This window comes from Cololabis saira, chromosome 19, assembly GCF_033807715.1.
Source record: "Cololabis saira isolate AMF1-May2022 chromosome 19, fColSai1.1, whole genome shotgun sequence".
In the NCBI taxonomy this organism is placed as follows: Eukaryota; Metazoa; Chordata; class Actinopteri; order Beloniformes; family Belonidae; genus Cololabis; species Cololabis saira.
In genome coordinates, this window is record NC_084605.1 from 5089167 (window position 1) to 5106617 (window position 17451).

Below are 17451 nucleotides of genomic sequence, written 5' to 3' on the forward strand. Positions count from 1 at the left end.
GACGAAAGGAGGAAGTCATACATGACCTTTAAACATAAAGAGCAATACAAAGACCTACACACTAAACAACAGCTAAAGAAAAGACTAAAAGAATCTTAAATCGCCAGCAGCCCATCAACCAACCCACAGAAATAGCCTCAGGAAGCGGAAGGCACACAATTTAGTTGACTTTTTTTATCTAGATCAGGGGTCGGCAACCCAAAATGTTTTAGATCCATATTGGACCAAAAACACAAAAAACAAATATGTCTGGAGCCGCAAAAAATGAAAAGTCTTGTATAAGTCTTATAATGAAGACAACACATGCTGCATGTTTCTATATTAGTTATAACAGGGGGAAGTTTTTTTTTCATTATGCACTTCGAGAAAAAGTCGAAATGTTGAGAAAAAAGTCGAAATGTCGAGAAAAAAGTCGAAATGTCAAGAAAAAAGACGAAATGTTGAGAAAAAAGTCAAAATGTTGAGAAAAAAGTCAAAATTTCAAGAAAAAAGTCGAAATGTCGAGATTAATGTTGAAGTACAATCTCGAGAAAAAAGTCGAAATGTCGAGAAAAAAGTCGAAATGTCAAGAAAAAAGACGAAATGTTGAGAAAAAAGTCAAAATGTTGAGAAAAAAGTCAAAATTTCAAGAAAAAAGTTGAAATGTCGAGATTAATGTTGAAGTACAATCTCGAGAAAAAAGTCGAAATGTCGAGAAAAAAGTCGAAATGTCAAGAAAAAAGACGAAATGTTAAGAAAAAAGTCGAGAAAAAAGTCAAAATTTAGAGAAAAAAGTCAAAATTTAGAGAAAAAAGTCAAAATGTCGAGATTAAAAAGGAAAGGAAAAAGGAAGAAAAAAGAGGAAAAAAAGGAAAAAAAGAAGAAAAAAGAAAAAAAAGAAGAAAAAAGAAAAAAAGAAAAAAAAGAAAAGAAAAAAGAAGAAAAAAGAAAAAAAAAAAAAAAGTCAAACATTTTTTAAAAAGCTCCAGGAGCCACTAGGGCGGCGCTAAAGAGCTGCATGCGGCTCTGGAGCCGCGGGTTGCCGACCCCTGATCTAATTAGTTATTTTAGCATGGACCTCTTCTGATCTTTTTTAAACAGATAAGATAATGTAGGTGAACCAGGACATACTTGAGCAGCGGCTGGTCCAGGGCTGGTGACGGAGTGAAGGCGCTGAGGCAGCAGGCCAGCAGGAGCCACCCCCTCAGACTCCTCTGGTCCTCCGGCTGGTCCCACGTCTGGAACGCCAACTGGACCAGGATCTCGTCCCTCAGGGCCGGCTGGCTCTGGCCCTTCTCCACGATGTAGTTCCCCAAAATCTGCTCCTGCCAATCGCTGAGTTCGGACTCACCTGTGAATCTCAAGATCTGTGAAGATGGAGTCAAAAGTCTCAAAATTGAATCATCTAAAGCAAATATGAGGAAGACTAAATGAGTGTGTCATCAATCTATTGTACCAGTTTGTGAATTTCCAAGGCTGTTCCGGCATCTTCGGGCTCGAGACAAGTGAGGGGTCTCTGGAGCGGGTAACCCTGTGGCTGGCTCCATGTATCCTGATGCAAATGACAGTGAGTGAGTTTACATAGGAAGTTTATTTCTTCTTTAATTCAGAATTTAAATTAAATCCAATTTAAAATGAGTAAAAATTACCATGTAAACACGTAATTTTGAATGAAAATGGTAATTCCGAATTAAACTTAATTCCGAAGAAAGTGGCTGGTTTATTCCGATTTTAAATCCGAATAGAATAATTCCGCGATCATGTAAACACTCATTCCTCTTTAAATTAATTCCGGTCTTTCTTTCTGCTCGTTCCCTCGGCAGTCTGTCGCCATGGCGCTTATATTCCGCGCTGGGCTGGTTTTCCAAACAAACGGTGCGTCCGAAATGCCATACTAAACAGTATATATTCAAAAGGTATACTTTAGTTCGGTACACTTTTGAATAAATATCAGTAGTATGCATTCATTCGGACGTACTACAAACGGCACTTCCTGCCGTTGGGAGGGGGAGTTGTTACCCTGGTAACATCTCCTGTCACAGCAGCAGTAGCAGCACCGCTCCGCTATTTCCCGTTTATTCTGGCCGAAACAAGATGAAATTATATAATATTATTATATACGAATGTTATAATAGTAATATTATAAAATAATATTATACTTAATATTATACTTATGACATACACGTCTGCGCAGCGCTTAGCAACCAAACACCGCTGGATTGCATTGTGGGAAGTTTCTGCTTAGCTAGTGTTCATCAATCCATACCAAAGATACTCCATACAGAAGATAGCGCATTGCCGTTACTGCCAATGGTATGAAATGGTATACACTTCCTGTCTCCTAAGTGGGCGTGGCCACCCCTCTCCCCACATCGTTTTGGAACATACAACACTAGATACAGTACAACTTTCTTCCAAAAAGACTTAAATAATAAAAGTAACAGTATTATTAAGCAAAGAAGCAAGTTTTATTTTAGTTTTAAACTTCATTTTATCCGATGGGAAAACGATGAGAGCCAAATCTCGCGAGAGTGCGTTGCTCAGACAGAGACAGGTCTCAAACAAAGTTCATTTTCTCCTAATCTGTCGGTCTGAAAATTACCATTTTGGTGTCAGAATGTTCAGAAGGTTTGTGGCTTTTGAAAAATGGATCCCATATTTACTTAGGTTACTATGGGGCGAAGGAATTGGTAATAATCTGTGCTCAAGTTCACTTTTCCCATAGGACTCAATAGACTCAGGACCTACTTCCTGTCTCCTAAAGGGGCGTGGCAGTCACGTGACACAGATACAGGAAACCGAACCGTAGTGGGCTTTCTCGTTTATTGAACGTCTCTTTCCATACTAATACATTTCTGTACGATAATGGTATCACTTTGACAATGTTGGGCCACAATGTTCATTTGAACTTTAAGGCCCAGCCCTGAGGCCTAACTCTGAGACCAACGTTGATTTTCCTTACAGCTGACCGCATGGTTGAAACAAAGGAGCCATCATAATGACTGATTGGGCATGGACCCCAAACCGCAGGAGGGGCCACATTTTGCAGCCTGGGCCAAGCTGTAAAGAGCAGACTCCCCCACTCTCTGGGTCTCTCTTCTCTTCTGCTCTGCTCTTGCCTTCTCTCCTCTCTTCCAGGTCACAACTCCTCTACGATCGCGACCGAAGAAGCATCTGTCTGGAGCACTGCACGAGTGACTCACGAGGTTCCGAACCAGGGACCCTGCATGCCTCGACGTGAACGCCTTTGGACCGACCTGCAGCTGAAGGAGGCCCAGCTGCTGCCCATGCTGCATCCCCTCATCCACATGAAGACAAGGACCAGGAGTTAAGCCGAGGACACACCAACCCGACGTCGCCCACTGTCGGCCGACTGCTGTGTCGCCTCGCGTCGCCTGTGTCAGGCTGGGTCGGGCTCAAAAGGAGCATTCGAACACACCGCTAATACGACACCCGACGGCCAATTAGCACGTACGTTCTGCTCATGCGTGAGAGATAATTCCCCTCCATACCAGCAGGCAGCGCTAGTCTGTATTCAGGGGCTCAAGTAGGAGGACAGCACTTTTTTTATGTCAAAGCTTTATTGAGAAAACACAAGTGCAATACAAAACAGCGGCGACCAGACAGCACAACCACCTGCAGCTTACCGCTGGCTGAAATAAATCATTTAGGAAGATAAATGTTGGTTTAATAGATGAAATCTAACAGTTGTAGCTACGCCTGTTAAGAAATTTGCTCCGAAAATTTCGAGATTTCTGCCTGCCGGCTCGGGAGCTGATTTATGGTTCCGCGCTAAATCGACGCAGAGCCTACGGCGTAGGGTACGGCGTAGGGTACGGCGTACGGCGCACGTCACCACGTAACCTACGCCGTAGGCTCTGAGTTGGTGTAACGCAGAACCATAAATCAGCCTTTATTCTGGCGAGGTTTGAAAAAGACTTCGCAACAACGACCAAGCGAGTGATAATGTACATTCACTGAGTGAATATTATGGAAGTAAAATATATATTTCTCGCTAGAAATGTAATCAAAACGCATTTTTATGCAGAAACTAACTCAAAATATTGATTTTATTCACAAAAAAATAAGAAATGTCTGCCATGTTTTTTTTTTTTATTCAGTCCGGAAATGACGACGAAAAGCATTCTGGTAAATTCTGGGAACAGCCAATCAGAGAGTGAGCTGTTTGACCGACGTCCCGATGCCGATTCGACATGTCGAATCGGCTGACAAGCTCCCGACGGGAGGCCGACCTGTGGTGACGGGACACACCAGGGAAACTATCCCAACAGACGCACCGACGCTCATCGACGGCCCGACGGCCGACAATCGGCTTGGTGTGTCAGGGCCTTTAGAGACAGAGAGACGCTCGTTATCAGGATCCCCTGCTGAGTGTAACCACCTTTTGTTCACCAAGGAACGCTGACCTGCCAGACCAAACCCCTTTTTTCAACTACAAAGATCCACGTAAGAGGCTGTTTTGTGTCTGGGCAGAGAAACTTAGTTAACACAAGTTTAGTTTTACGTTATGAGCCGAACCGTTGATCCTGTCACTGTGCTTATCAGTTTAAACGTGTTTATTTATTATATTGTTTTTATCCTCTCATCCTCTCCTACTAACCCCCCCACACACACGCACACTCTTATCTTGGTCATAAAACCTCTGAGCTTGTTTCACTGCATGAGACGAAATCTCATCCGACACGTGAGCCTCAATCACGCGACACGTACAAAAACACACACACACACACACACACACACACACACACACACACACACACACACACACACACACACACACACACACACACACACACACACACACACACACACACACACACACACACACACACACACACACACACACACACACACACACACACACACACACACACACACACACGTAAGCTGAAGTTTGTATTTACTGTTAGTTAGTAGTTGTTTTGTGTAGTTTAGCCATCAGAATGTATTCTTAGTGTTGTTTTATCATCTTTAACACTTGTGTAAATAAATTCTGATCAATTTGAATGAGATAAGTTGTTTGTGTTTATTTTATACATATTTGTCACAACTGCTGGTTGTAAAGGTCTGTGCTCGGACTCTTTCCTTCACTATTATCCTGAAGAATAACTTACTTTGAGACTGATTTTGCTGTTTAGTTATCATTTTCCTGATTAAGTCAGGTGGTGCCCCGTTCTGATTAATTAATTTTGATAATTCAATTTGATAAATAATCTACTTTATTAATTATTAATAATTGTCGAAGGACAATCATTAATAACTCTTCGATAACTGAACCAGCACTCCCTATGTGGCACAACAACAAATTATTGCGATTGCCTCGACCACTATCGATAAAATGGTCAACAGATGATTATTCAGACACAAAGGCCTTGTCTAATGCATTATGATCAAAATCATGTTATAGCACAACTACATCATATTAATGAGGCCAAAAACAGCTGGAGACTGGATTGTGATGACTTTAGATTGGCCGACTACGTCACATCCAGTGTTGCCAGACACGTCCAAATGTGCAAAAAGTGTTTCCATTACACTTTTGTGAAAAACTGGATTATCAACACCTCTGAAAAACACCTTGTAAAAGCGTAAAAAAAGGTTTTTGCGATATTCCAAGTTCTTCTTTGCGATATTTGGGTTTTGCCCAAGTCTAGGGGTAATGGAAACGTGACTGTGGACCAATCCCTGGTCCCATGGAGACATCCATCCTCACTGATTCTGGTCATGATGGAGGTTTGTTCAAAAGTTTCTCTCCAGCGTCTCCTCGTGGTTCGGTCTTGCACATTTGGGCAGGATAATGATCGGGTAGGGTTATAGTGTCTATAGGTGGGATGGTCACATGACAAGAACAATTAAACATGAACTTTACTAACCTTTATCACAGACTTGACGTAGCGAGAGAACGGGTATCTGTCTATATCCGGAGGCAGGGTGAGCTTATGTTCTGCCTTCACCTGAGGAGGAGCCACTTCCGTGACCTCTGGGGGACGTTGCTGACCTGGTGGACACAGGATCCAAGTTACAGTCAAAGTTTTACACTCCAGGAGCATGTGCTTGCTAGGGGTGTAACAATATATCATGCCATGAAATTTCGCGATACAAAAAACGTCACGAAGTGTCGTGGAGGTGACAAACTGTAGCAAGATATTTGGGTTATTAATATTAATTATTTAATAATTTATTTATTTCCTTTTATTTATTTATTTAATTTTAGTTGTTAAATTTCTGGAAAAGAAAAAAGTCAAGTCATACATGAGAGAAACTATTCAGTTTGTGGCAAAATCTGTGCCACTTTTTCAACTTTTTCTTTTCTTTTATGCTTTTCTTTTAGAAGTTCTGTGAAATGAAGAAATGGTAAAAACAGAACATTAGAAGGGGTAGGACTAGAAAAGTTTTTTGAAACTTCATCCTACACCCTTTCAAACAGGAAATATTTATTTACATATAGATTTGTCTCTTTAATTTGCTTTGTTTTGCTTATGTTTTTTTTTTTTGTTTTTTCGGTATATACATTTTATGTATTTATGATTATTCTTTTGTTTTTGTTTTAACCTGTTTGAATAAATAATTAAACGAAATGAAAATATGTTTACTTCTATGAAACTGAAGATGCATAATGCAAACCTGACATTTACTTTTAGTTCAGTTTGTGGAAAATGGTTGGCCTGGCTTTCTCTTTAAAACTTAAACAGTTATAAAACATTACAAACTGGAACAATAGGGCAAACGCACAGCATTGTTTTGTATTTTGTGTCTTCCATCTTTTCCAGTCATATGTTCCTCATTCAAGGTTGTTAAAAAAAAATACTGCTATAATATCGTATCGTTATCGTGACGTCAATATCGTGTATCGTACCGTATCGTGAGATTAGTGTATCGTTACACCCCTAGCCCTTACCCCCTACCCCCTTCTATTCAGACATTCATCCCTTCAGAACCGGTTTATTAAGTTTGTAGGTTTAATTTCCAATACAGTTGATTTTAAGAAAATACTCAGAAGAGCTGTAATGCAGAAATAGGTTGTTGTAGAATGGGACTAATGTTTTTGTCAGTTAATTGTAATCTGTTAGGAGTTATGAATGTTTGATTTTCTTTATACTTTTTTTTCAAATTAGTGTGCTGAGTGAGGTTATCATTACTATATTGATATATGTTTTATTTTTGTATGTATTTTATGTCTGTTATATTTTAATTTATCATTTTTTGTCATGTAGGATAAAAGTTCTGGTTTTCTTTTTCCTTTGGTAGATGTGTGAATATAATATTTGTTTTTTTGTGTATTTTTTTTAATTGCATTGTAATTTTATTTTTTATTTAATTTTTTTTAGTTTAGTTTATTTTCGGTCATGACACAAAAAAAAACAAAGAATAAAAGTGAAAACAAGAAAATGAATACACTGTTCAAAGAAAACATAACAAAAAAGTTTCCAATATACAAATAAACAAATAACATCTAGACCGAAAAAGGTGTAGCTGAAGCAAAGCTTATTATTTGCCTACCCTCAAAAAGATTAATTAAATGAATGAAATAAAACCAAGAAGTAAGAGAAAGACTGCCAGTAAAACAAAATGCCTCCATGGGGTTAACAAAAATAAAAAAGATTTTTAAAATAAAAGGTGCAGTCTACATGTTTCCTTCATCCTTAAAATATCAAAGCAAATCACCAATTAAATAAATACCCAAATCAACATAGCAAGCATCACCACTCATTCATTTAATATAAGGACATCATCCTTCTTTTCAATTTTTTTTTAAAATAAGGTTAAGGTTGTACATAATTTCAAATCCCTATCTAATTTATTCCATCCATCCACCGCTGCCGCTGTAGCATCTCAGTTTGGTGTTGGTTCTGATTGTTGATTTCCTGTATCTGCTCTCCCCTCGGAGGTTGTAATGGCTTTGTCTTAAATTGAACATATTTTGAATACAGTCTGTAATTGACCCCAGGAAGAAGATGACGACCATGGTCCCTGCAGCAGCTGACATGATTAATGTTGTTCACCTGCTTCTACGTCACTACCCGAGATAATCAGCTTGAATTCCTGATAGCTCAAACATTTTGCAGTCTTGTTTTGAAGCAGCTTCGATAAATAATCCTGGGGTTAAAGTTTAGTCACACCCACCGTTCATAAAGAGGTGTGTTCGAACATCTGACTCATACATGATTCATCACAAACATTACAGAGAGCAGATCAACACAATGTCTCGTTAACAGTGAAGAAACTTAAATCGGGAGAATATGTGAAAGAAAAGGGATTGAGCTGTAAATGGAGAAGTGTTTGGAAGTGATAAAATCATTCCTTTGAGATGGATTTCTGTTTTTACTTCACTAGTTATCAACATTTTCATGGACATAGAAAAGACACCAAAACCTGGTAAAGAAGCGTTGAAACTCACCTGTTGCAGATCTGATCCTGGCAGACAGTTCTGCAGGGATCTCCAGCATCCCGATGTCCTGCAAGAGCAAGAAGAGTCCGGCATGGCTAATACGGTCATAAGTGGGGTTGTGGTCCGGAAGGGTTCGGCCCCTTCTCTTACCATCTCTGGACAGACGGACTTGATCTTCGTCACTGGTTTAACGGTGGTCTTCTCCTGAAGCTCCTGCAACAACCAAACGGAGATGCTGAAGTGTGAACTGGGCCCTGATTCCGTTTCCTCCTTTATCAGGGTAAAGCAAATATCCAGTCCCTCACCTCTGCCGATGAGTGTTTTCAGACAGACCTATTCTTAAACACCTGCTTCCTTAAATACCGGTTCCCCACCCACAGGCCCCGCCCCAACGCCAGCGGGTCCAAGAGTCCAGAGAGTCTTTATCAGGAGCTTTACAGTCTCCTGAGTACGTCAGTCAGGTGTCACGACGACAACAGACACCGCTCGCTATCTGAGTTTCCAGTCTTTGCACCCGTCACGTTACAGGCGTTCCAGGTTAAGCCCTGTAGGCAGTTCTGGAGTTGAGGGGGGATGACAAACGGTCCAAATCATCCCCCCCTGAAATAAAAACGGTCCAATCATCCCCCCCTGAAATAAAAACGGTCCAAATCATCCCCCCTGAAATAAAAACGGTCCAAATCATCCCCCCCTGAAATAAAAATGGTCAAAATCATCCCCCCCTGAAATAAAAACGGTCCAAATCACCCCCCCCTGAAATAAAAACGGTCAAAATCATCCCCCCCTGAAATAAAAACAGTCCAAATCATCCCCCCCTGAAATAAAAAAACGGTCCAAATCACCCCCCCCTTGAAATAAAAACGGTCAAAATCATCCCCCCCTGAAATAAAAACAGTCAAAATCATCCCCCCTGAAATAAAAACAGTCAAAATCATCCCCCCTTGAAATAAAAACTGTCCAAATCATCCCCCCCTGAAATAAAAACGGTCAAAATTATCCCCACCCTGAAATAAAAACGGTCCAAATCATCCCCCCTTGAAATAAAAACGGTCAAAATCATCCCCCCTGAAATAAAAACGGTCAAAATCCTCCCCCCTGAAATAAAAACGGTCCAAATCATCCCCCTTGAAATAAAAACGGTAAAAATCATCCCCCCTGTAAAACTGCCATTCCCCCTTTCCATCCCTTATGTCATTTCATCAATGAATGTGGTTTTACTGCTATTTCAACATTTAGAGTCATCACCAGAAAAATAACTTATTTGACAATTTTAACCTGTTTCAAGTAAATTTTCACTTGAAATATGTAGGAAAATCTGCCAGTGGAACAAGATGTATCTTCTCATTACAAGCAAAAAAGATTTTTCTACTTATTTTAAGTGAAAATCTACTTGAAACAGGTGAAAATTATTGTTTTTTCCAGTGATGAGTCTTGTTTTAAGTGTAATGAATTTTTTATTTTACTAAAATGAGACATTTTAACTAGAAAATAGGACAAATATTCTTATTTTGAGTTTTTGCAGTGATCCATGTTACTTATCCTGTGAACGACAGAGTCATATTGATAAGTTCAGAAAAGTGTTTTTTATTGTTGTGTTTTGATGTATTTGATGTAAGCCCAGTGGATATTTAAAGCTTACAGAAGGCTGCATTTAACTGCTGCTATGTCATTCCTGCAGTATTTCTGCAGCTGTTTTGGTCACTGCTATTATTTGTAATATATTATATTATTTGTAATCGGCACAAATTGGCCCGGTTTCCCAGATCAGTTAAGTAGTTCTTAACAGCGAAAGACTTCTTCCAAAGCTTCTTAAGGAGCATGTGAAAGAAAATCGCGTTTCCCAGAGTTGCTCTTAGCTTAAGAATCTCTTTCATTAAGAAGGAAATGAAAGATGCTGCTGACCCAGTCTTTACAACCATCTTAGTGAACAAAGACTCACAGATCCAGGCACGTCAGGCAAATCAATATCACACCAAGTAATGAGATATTAAAACAATGCACCCCGCACAAATTTTGATCTATTTTATACTTTAGATTTATATTGTTTAGCATTCATTGGTGACAGCAAAGGGAAAAAAAAGATAAGGAGTAACAAGTGTTTTCCTGTATATGCTTTATGCGCACAAATAAAACGATCTTCATGAATATAATTTATTTGATAATTTGGCTGCTATACAGCATGTTCTCGCTGCAAATCAACCGTGTGAAGCAGAACTGTTTTTATGAACGCATTGGTGTGCCGTGCCAGAGCCCACCTACATGTGTGATGAACGGGAATCAGTGCATTGAGGAGCAGCGCTGCGTCTCCACCAGTGTTGTGCTAGTTACTGAAAAATAGTAACTAGTTACCGTTACTAGTTACTTCATTAAAAAGTGACTCAGTAACTCAGCTACTTAGACCAAAAAGTAATGCGTTACTATGAAAAGTTACTTTTTAGTTAAAAAGTTTAAATAAAAACATTATTTTAAATGCTCCCATTAATGCCCATCTAGCCTTCATTTCAGCAGGTACTGTATGGATTTGCATTGTGCATCCTGTTCTGCATTCTAAACAGTCTCCCCGCTTCTTCAGTTCCTGTATCAATAACGTTGGTTGCTTAGCAACAAGCTGAGAACGCAACAAGCTAACTCACAAGGGCCATCTTACATTAAATCATATATTTCAAGTAAAGAAAACAGTTTAAGGGCTTTTTTTTCTTTAAAGGTATTGTGACATGAAAAACACATTTTTCTTGATTTTTTGTGTTTTGTTGGGTGTCTTGACATCAATTACACCCAAAAAACAACGAACTTTTAACATTCAGTGTATTGTGTGCTTTCTGGGATTTTCCGCATAACTGTGCAAAAACGGAGCACCTGGTTTGGTGGCGGGCCGTTACGTAACGGCCCGCTAAATCACCGCCCCCTCCACCCAGCTCCCTGCCTCCTCTCCTCTCCAGCGCACCATAAAGGCTGATTTATGGTTCCGCGTTACACCGACGCAGAGCCTACGGCGTAGGGTTACGCGGTGACGCGCACCATACGCTGAACCCTACGGCGTAGGCTCTGCGTCGCTTTAACGCGGAACCATAAATCAGGCTTAACACGGAGCTGTTCAGAGCCTATTTTGTTCTAATCACCGGAGGAAAACTGCTAAGAAGACCCGCGGCCACTGACTGGACTTAAGATAAGGGGACAGTGCTGCTTGCATGCCTTTATTTTTATGATTGTTTTCGGTGTACTACTTCGCCGTGCTGCTTTTCCGTGCATGCTTCGCCTGTCGCTCCCGGCTTAACTCTCCGACGCCGCTGTTAGAAGTCCGTGACCGTGACCAGAGGACTCGACTTCCAGTCGAGTCCTCTGGTCCCACGGACTTCATCCCCGGGCTGTAGTCGCCCTGTCTGGGCTGTGTTTGTGGTTCGGTGTGCGCGCGTGTGTGTGGAGACGCCGGCAGAAGCGTGTAGCAGGAGGAGGAGGAGGAGGAGGAGGATTTCTCCATATGAACTTAAAATTAATTGTATTTATTGTTTTGATCATTCTTGTTGAGATGGGTAAGGAGAATGCCGGATAAATGAGGGACAGACTATCCATTTTTTGATAATAAGACTCTTATTATCTTATTGAAATATCCCTTTGCAGCCACCCGAATTTACTTACGCTTGTCCACATTGTTCCAAATATTCATCTTTTCAATTGCTGTTTTGTCCTTAGAGATAAAAATCCCCAAATATATGACCTTCTGTTTTATCTTTATATTATACAGGGATTATAACCAAAGCAATAATAATAAGATAAGATAAAATAGTCCTTTATTACTCCCTCAATGGGGAAACTCACGTAGCAGCAGTAAACACACACACACACACACACACACACACACACACACACACACACACACACACACACACACACACACACACACACACACACACACACACACACACACACAGGGAAGGGGGTAAAAAAGTAATAATAAATAAGTAATAAAAAGTAATAATAATAATAATAATGCTGTGGTTTTATATAGCTTCCTTCAAGGCACCCGGAGCTTTACAGAGATCATTATTCATTCATACACATTCTCCCCGGTGGTGGTAGCTACGTTTTGTAGCCACAGCTGTCCTGCAGACTGACAGAAGCGTGGCTGCCATATCGCCCCAAACGGCCCCTCCGACCACCATACACCATTCATACACACTCAAACACATTCACACGATGTTATAATCTCCTACATCATCCAATATTGTCCTGTAAAAGTGTTTGTTATTCTAATCTGCTACCGCTGCTGCTGCTACTACTTCTGCTACTAAATATTGTCGCGACCCCTTACACGGCCCCTTTAAGAGTGACTGAAGGCGGGACCAGAGACGTTCTATAAACGAGGTTCGAGTTCCACTACGGTTCGAGTTCCTGTATCTGTGTCACGTGACTGCCACGCCCCTTTAGGAGACAGGAAGTAGGTCCTGAGTCTATTGAGTCCTATGGGAAAAGTGAACGTGAGCACAGATTATTACCAATTCCTTCGCCCCATAGTAACCTAAGTAAATATGGGACCCATTTTCCAAAAGCCACAAACCTTCTGAACATTCTGACACCAAAATGGCAATTTTCAGACCGACAGATTAGGAGAAAATGAACTTTGTTTGAGACCTGTCTCTGTCTGAGCAACACACTCTCGCGAGATTTGGCTCTCATCGTTTTCCCATCGGATAAAATGAAGTTTAAAACTAAAATAAAACTTGCTTCTTTGCTTAATAATACTGTTATTTTTATTATTTAAGTCTTTTTGGAAGTTGTACTGTATCTAGTGTTGTATGTTCTAAAACGATGTGGGGAGAGGGGCGGCCACGCCCACTTAGGAGACCGGAAGTGTACATTGCATACGATTGGCAGTAACGGTACTACGCTATCTTCTGTATAGAGGATCTTTGGTGGGACTTCCGGGAGCCGTTATGTTGCTGAGAGACACGGGGTTGAACCGGTAGTTTTTGGGTGAACGGGTCAGTTGGGACCGTTGGGGTCTTGAGGATCAGTGCTTTTTGACTTGTGTCTGGCTGAAACTGTCTAATAAACCTGGATCTTGGAAATACCTGACCTTTTTCCTCTGCTGATGTTTCCGGGAACATTACAATATGTATCACTTTTCCAACTGTTGCTCTGCTTACTGCCCCCTATCGGTCACCACCGGTATGACGGGCTCTCCTTGCGTACTACGCGAGGAACACGAACAGACGCGAACGCAGGCACCAACTGCAAGTCTAACCGCCGCTTTAGGGATCTGATCCGGCCAGAGGAAGGTGCAGTTAGTGGGTGTCTTGTGGTTCGCTGGCTACTCTGTGCTCTGTCATCTCTGGACCTGGTTTAGAGGTGCCTTCTGGGAAGCCGTTCAGATCTAGTGCTGGGCGGTATACCGGTTCATACCGAATACTGGTGTTTATTTTTCTTATGATATGAATTTTTCATATACCGTAATACCGGTGAGTATGTACAGTAGCGAACACAACGTTGGGAACGCCGCGCCGCGGAACGTAGCGCCGCTGGACACTGTTTGTGAGGGGACTGTTTAGCAGTAGTGATGCACCGATTGTTCAGTAACCGAAATTGTTCGGCCGAAAATGACAAAAAAACACTTTCGGTGTTCAGTGGAATAAGTGGGGAAAGAAACGAACAATTAATAACGGCGTTGTGATATAAGGAAATAAACTGGCCGCTCCCGTACCGGTTGCCCAACACAAACATAAATCGTTGGCCAACCAAAAAGTAACCCCATAAGAATTTGACCTAACATTCACCAGGAGGTGGAACCAAAACAACATAATGCTGGGAAATTAAAAAATGTTCAGTTTTTTATGTTCAATAAATATTTTCTACCTTGTAATTTTGTAAAAGATCAGTCAGACAACACTTAAAGTCTTTAAGTGTTGTCTGACTGATTCTCTCACTTCATTAGAATCATAAGTGCCACCACCTCATTGTAAACGGCATCATGTTGTGAGGCCATGCAAACCTGTATTTATACTAGTGTGGACATTAATGTTTTTCTACAATATTTCCTCCTCATGACAGTAAAATAGGCCATTCTAAGCCAATTTACTGCAGCAATTCCTTTCCAAATCATTAGAAAATGTGGTTAACACCCAGTTGTGCATGAAAAAAAAAAATACCGTGATATACCATGAAACCGATATAATTTTGAAAAATACCGTGATATAAATTTTTGGTCATACCGCCTCAGATCCATTCATTTCCTGCACAAGTAGACTCACAAGCAGGTTCTTCTGGTTAGCGTAAGCTAGACTTGTAGTCAAGACCGCCTAAACCGACACCAAGACACTACCAAGACCAGAGACTGCCAAGACCAGTTCAGCTCCATCCTGGTTCAGCTAGTTTCCATATGAGCTTGTTTTCAACTGCAGCTCAATAACACAGAGAAGTGGATGATGATGTTGAACTCACTATAAATGTTACCATCCATCAGAGATCAGATCTGTGTGGCGACTGCACTACCGCTATTTCTACACTATTGGAAGATTGACTCCAGTGCTTTTAAGGATTGACACGACTACTAACCAGTGGCGTCAATTCAGTCGTAGCTAAGGTATGGCAAGGTTACGAGTCACAGAACTTAACTAGAGTATCAATCAATACGTCCAGCAAATACTCATCACAGAAGTCTGCTATGTAGCTTATCTGTGTGGTCAAGAAAATGGAAGCTTTTTCAAATGCAGTCTCTTACCAGGAATATTTGTCTTATTTCTAGTTAAAATGTCTCATTTTTAGTCTCATTACACTTAAAACAAGAGTCATCGCCAGAAAAATAACTTATTTGACCATTTCCACCTGTTTCAAGTAAATTTTCACTTGAAATAAGTAGAAAAATCTGCCAGTGGGACAAGATTTATCTTCTCATTACAAGCAAAAAAAAATGTTCTACTTATTTTAAGTGAAAATCTACATGAAACGGGTGAAAATTGTAGTTTTTTGAGTTTTTGAGTCTTGTCTTAAATGTAATGAGATTTTTTTTACTAAAAATTAGACATTTTAACTAGAAATAAGACAAATATTCTTGTTAAGTTTTTGAGTTTTTGCAGTGTATAATGGCCCGGTTTCCCAGATCAGTTAAGTAGCTCTTAACAGCGAAAGACTTCTTTCAAACCTTCTTAAGGAGCCTGTGAAAGAAGTCTTTCGCTGTTAAGAGCTACTTAACTGATCTGGGAAACCGGGCCAATAACTAGTGAAATCGATCATGTTGTTCTGATTTGCATTTGTAGTTATTTTATATGTATAAAATAATAGAATAATCAATTCAAATAGACAGAGTAATTCCATAAATGTATTTAAAAAACAAACATTTATATTTTCCCTTGACGCCAAGGTGTGGCGGCTGCCGTACCTTCATACCCAATTGACGCCCCTGCTACTAACTAGTCCCAAAGTCCTCTAGCAGAATAACCAGCTCCAACACCCCCCTCCACCTTAGAAAAGTCATGAATAGTAAATGTCACTGATTTAAATTGGACTGAATTTGGAGATGAAAGCTGAATTTTAAATATTAAAGATTGAAATGACATTATTTACCATTATAGTAATCAGATTAAGAACTGCTGGTCACCAGATTCTGTCACCTTGGTGCAACGGCGGACCAAGACGGAGACCAAGACCACAGAAACGTGGTCTCGAGAACTACAACACTAGTCCTACAAGGTCAAGTTTTTAAGAAAACGATATTTCTTGGAGCTTTTATCAACAAGGTAGTTTACATTTTATTTAAAAAAAACAACCAGAACCCCCCCTGCTGTCCAACACCAGGAAGTAAGTCTTTATGCATGGATTAGCACGATGCTAATGCTAACTATGCTAATTCAAATTCACTGGAAAAATACTTCCCTCCACCTCAGAAAAGTCATGAATAGTAAATTTTACTGATTTAAATTGGACTTAATTTGGATATGAAACCTGAATTTTAAATATTAAACATTGAAATTACATTATTTACCATTATAGTAATCAGATTACACCGTATATCAGCATCACTGAAATGGACCTAATGCTTAATCAATCACAACGACGTGCAAATATTATCCATATATTAATTCAAACAAGGCTGTTATAAACACAAAACTGTAATTAAATACAGACACATGCAGAAGCACATAAAACATTAAAGCAAATGCAAAATAAAAATAGTTTACAAAACTGTACTTTAACAAGAGGAAGAACTGCTGATCACCAGATTCTGTCGCCTCGATGTGCAACGGACTCTCAATGATCAGAGTCCGAGACCTGGAGAGACCCAGAGACCCGAGACCAAGACAAGACCAAGACAAGACCAGAGGTGGGCAGAGTAGCCAAAAATTGTACTCAAGTAAAAGTACTGTTACTTCAGAATAATATGACTCAAGTAGAAGTAAAAAGTAGTCATCCAAATAATTACTTGAGTAAAAGTAAAAAAGTACTTGGTGAAAAAACTTCTCAAGTACTGAGTAACTGTTGAGTAACGTGTGATTTATTTTTTAACACAACCATTCAAACAGACAAAAGTACAAAATAATCATCTTCAGGCAAATTAAATCAATAAAATAATAAAATTAATTAAAATGAATAAAAAATAAAAAATGTCTTAAATTAAAATAATCTTAAAGTAAATTAAAGTACTATAATAAATAATAAAATAAATAAAATAATAACAGAATAAAAAAAATAAATTAAGTACAAGTAGCACAAAATTTCCAGCCTTTGTACTTTTCTTTTTTAACCAGGCAGAACTAGAACAAACATGAACTCATAGAAACTCAAAAATGTGACAAAACATGCAAAAACAAACATTTTTCCCAAAGAATCACCCAGTGATGTGATGAGATTGACGCGTACGTGGATAAAAGGGATAAAAGAAAAGTAACAGCTCAACGTAGCCTAATGTAGCGGAGTAAGAGGAACAGTTTCTTCTTCACAAATCTACTCAAGTAAAAGTAAAAAGTATAGTGATTCAAAACTACTCCTAAAAGTACAACATTTCCCAAAACTTACTCAAGTAAATGTAACGGAGTAAATGTAACTCGTTACTACCAACTCTGGACAAGACC

General features: G+C 39.7%; 1 protein-coding gene across 1 annotated transcript in view; it reads right to left on the reverse strand.

Annotated features, from left to right (window-relative positions):
- LOC133419754 (unconventional myosin-XV-like) overlaps positions 1-17451 on the reverse strand; it is a 93660-nt gene that overhangs the window by 26991 nt on the left and 49218 nt on the right. Inside the window, 5 exon segments of the mRNA XM_061709168.1 lie at positions 1111-1346; positions 1436-1531; positions 5874-5998; positions 8399-8456; positions 8540-8602. Coding sequence (XP_061565152.1) covers positions 1111-1346; positions 1436-1531; positions 5874-5998; positions 8399-8456; positions 8540-8602 — 578 coding nt within the window.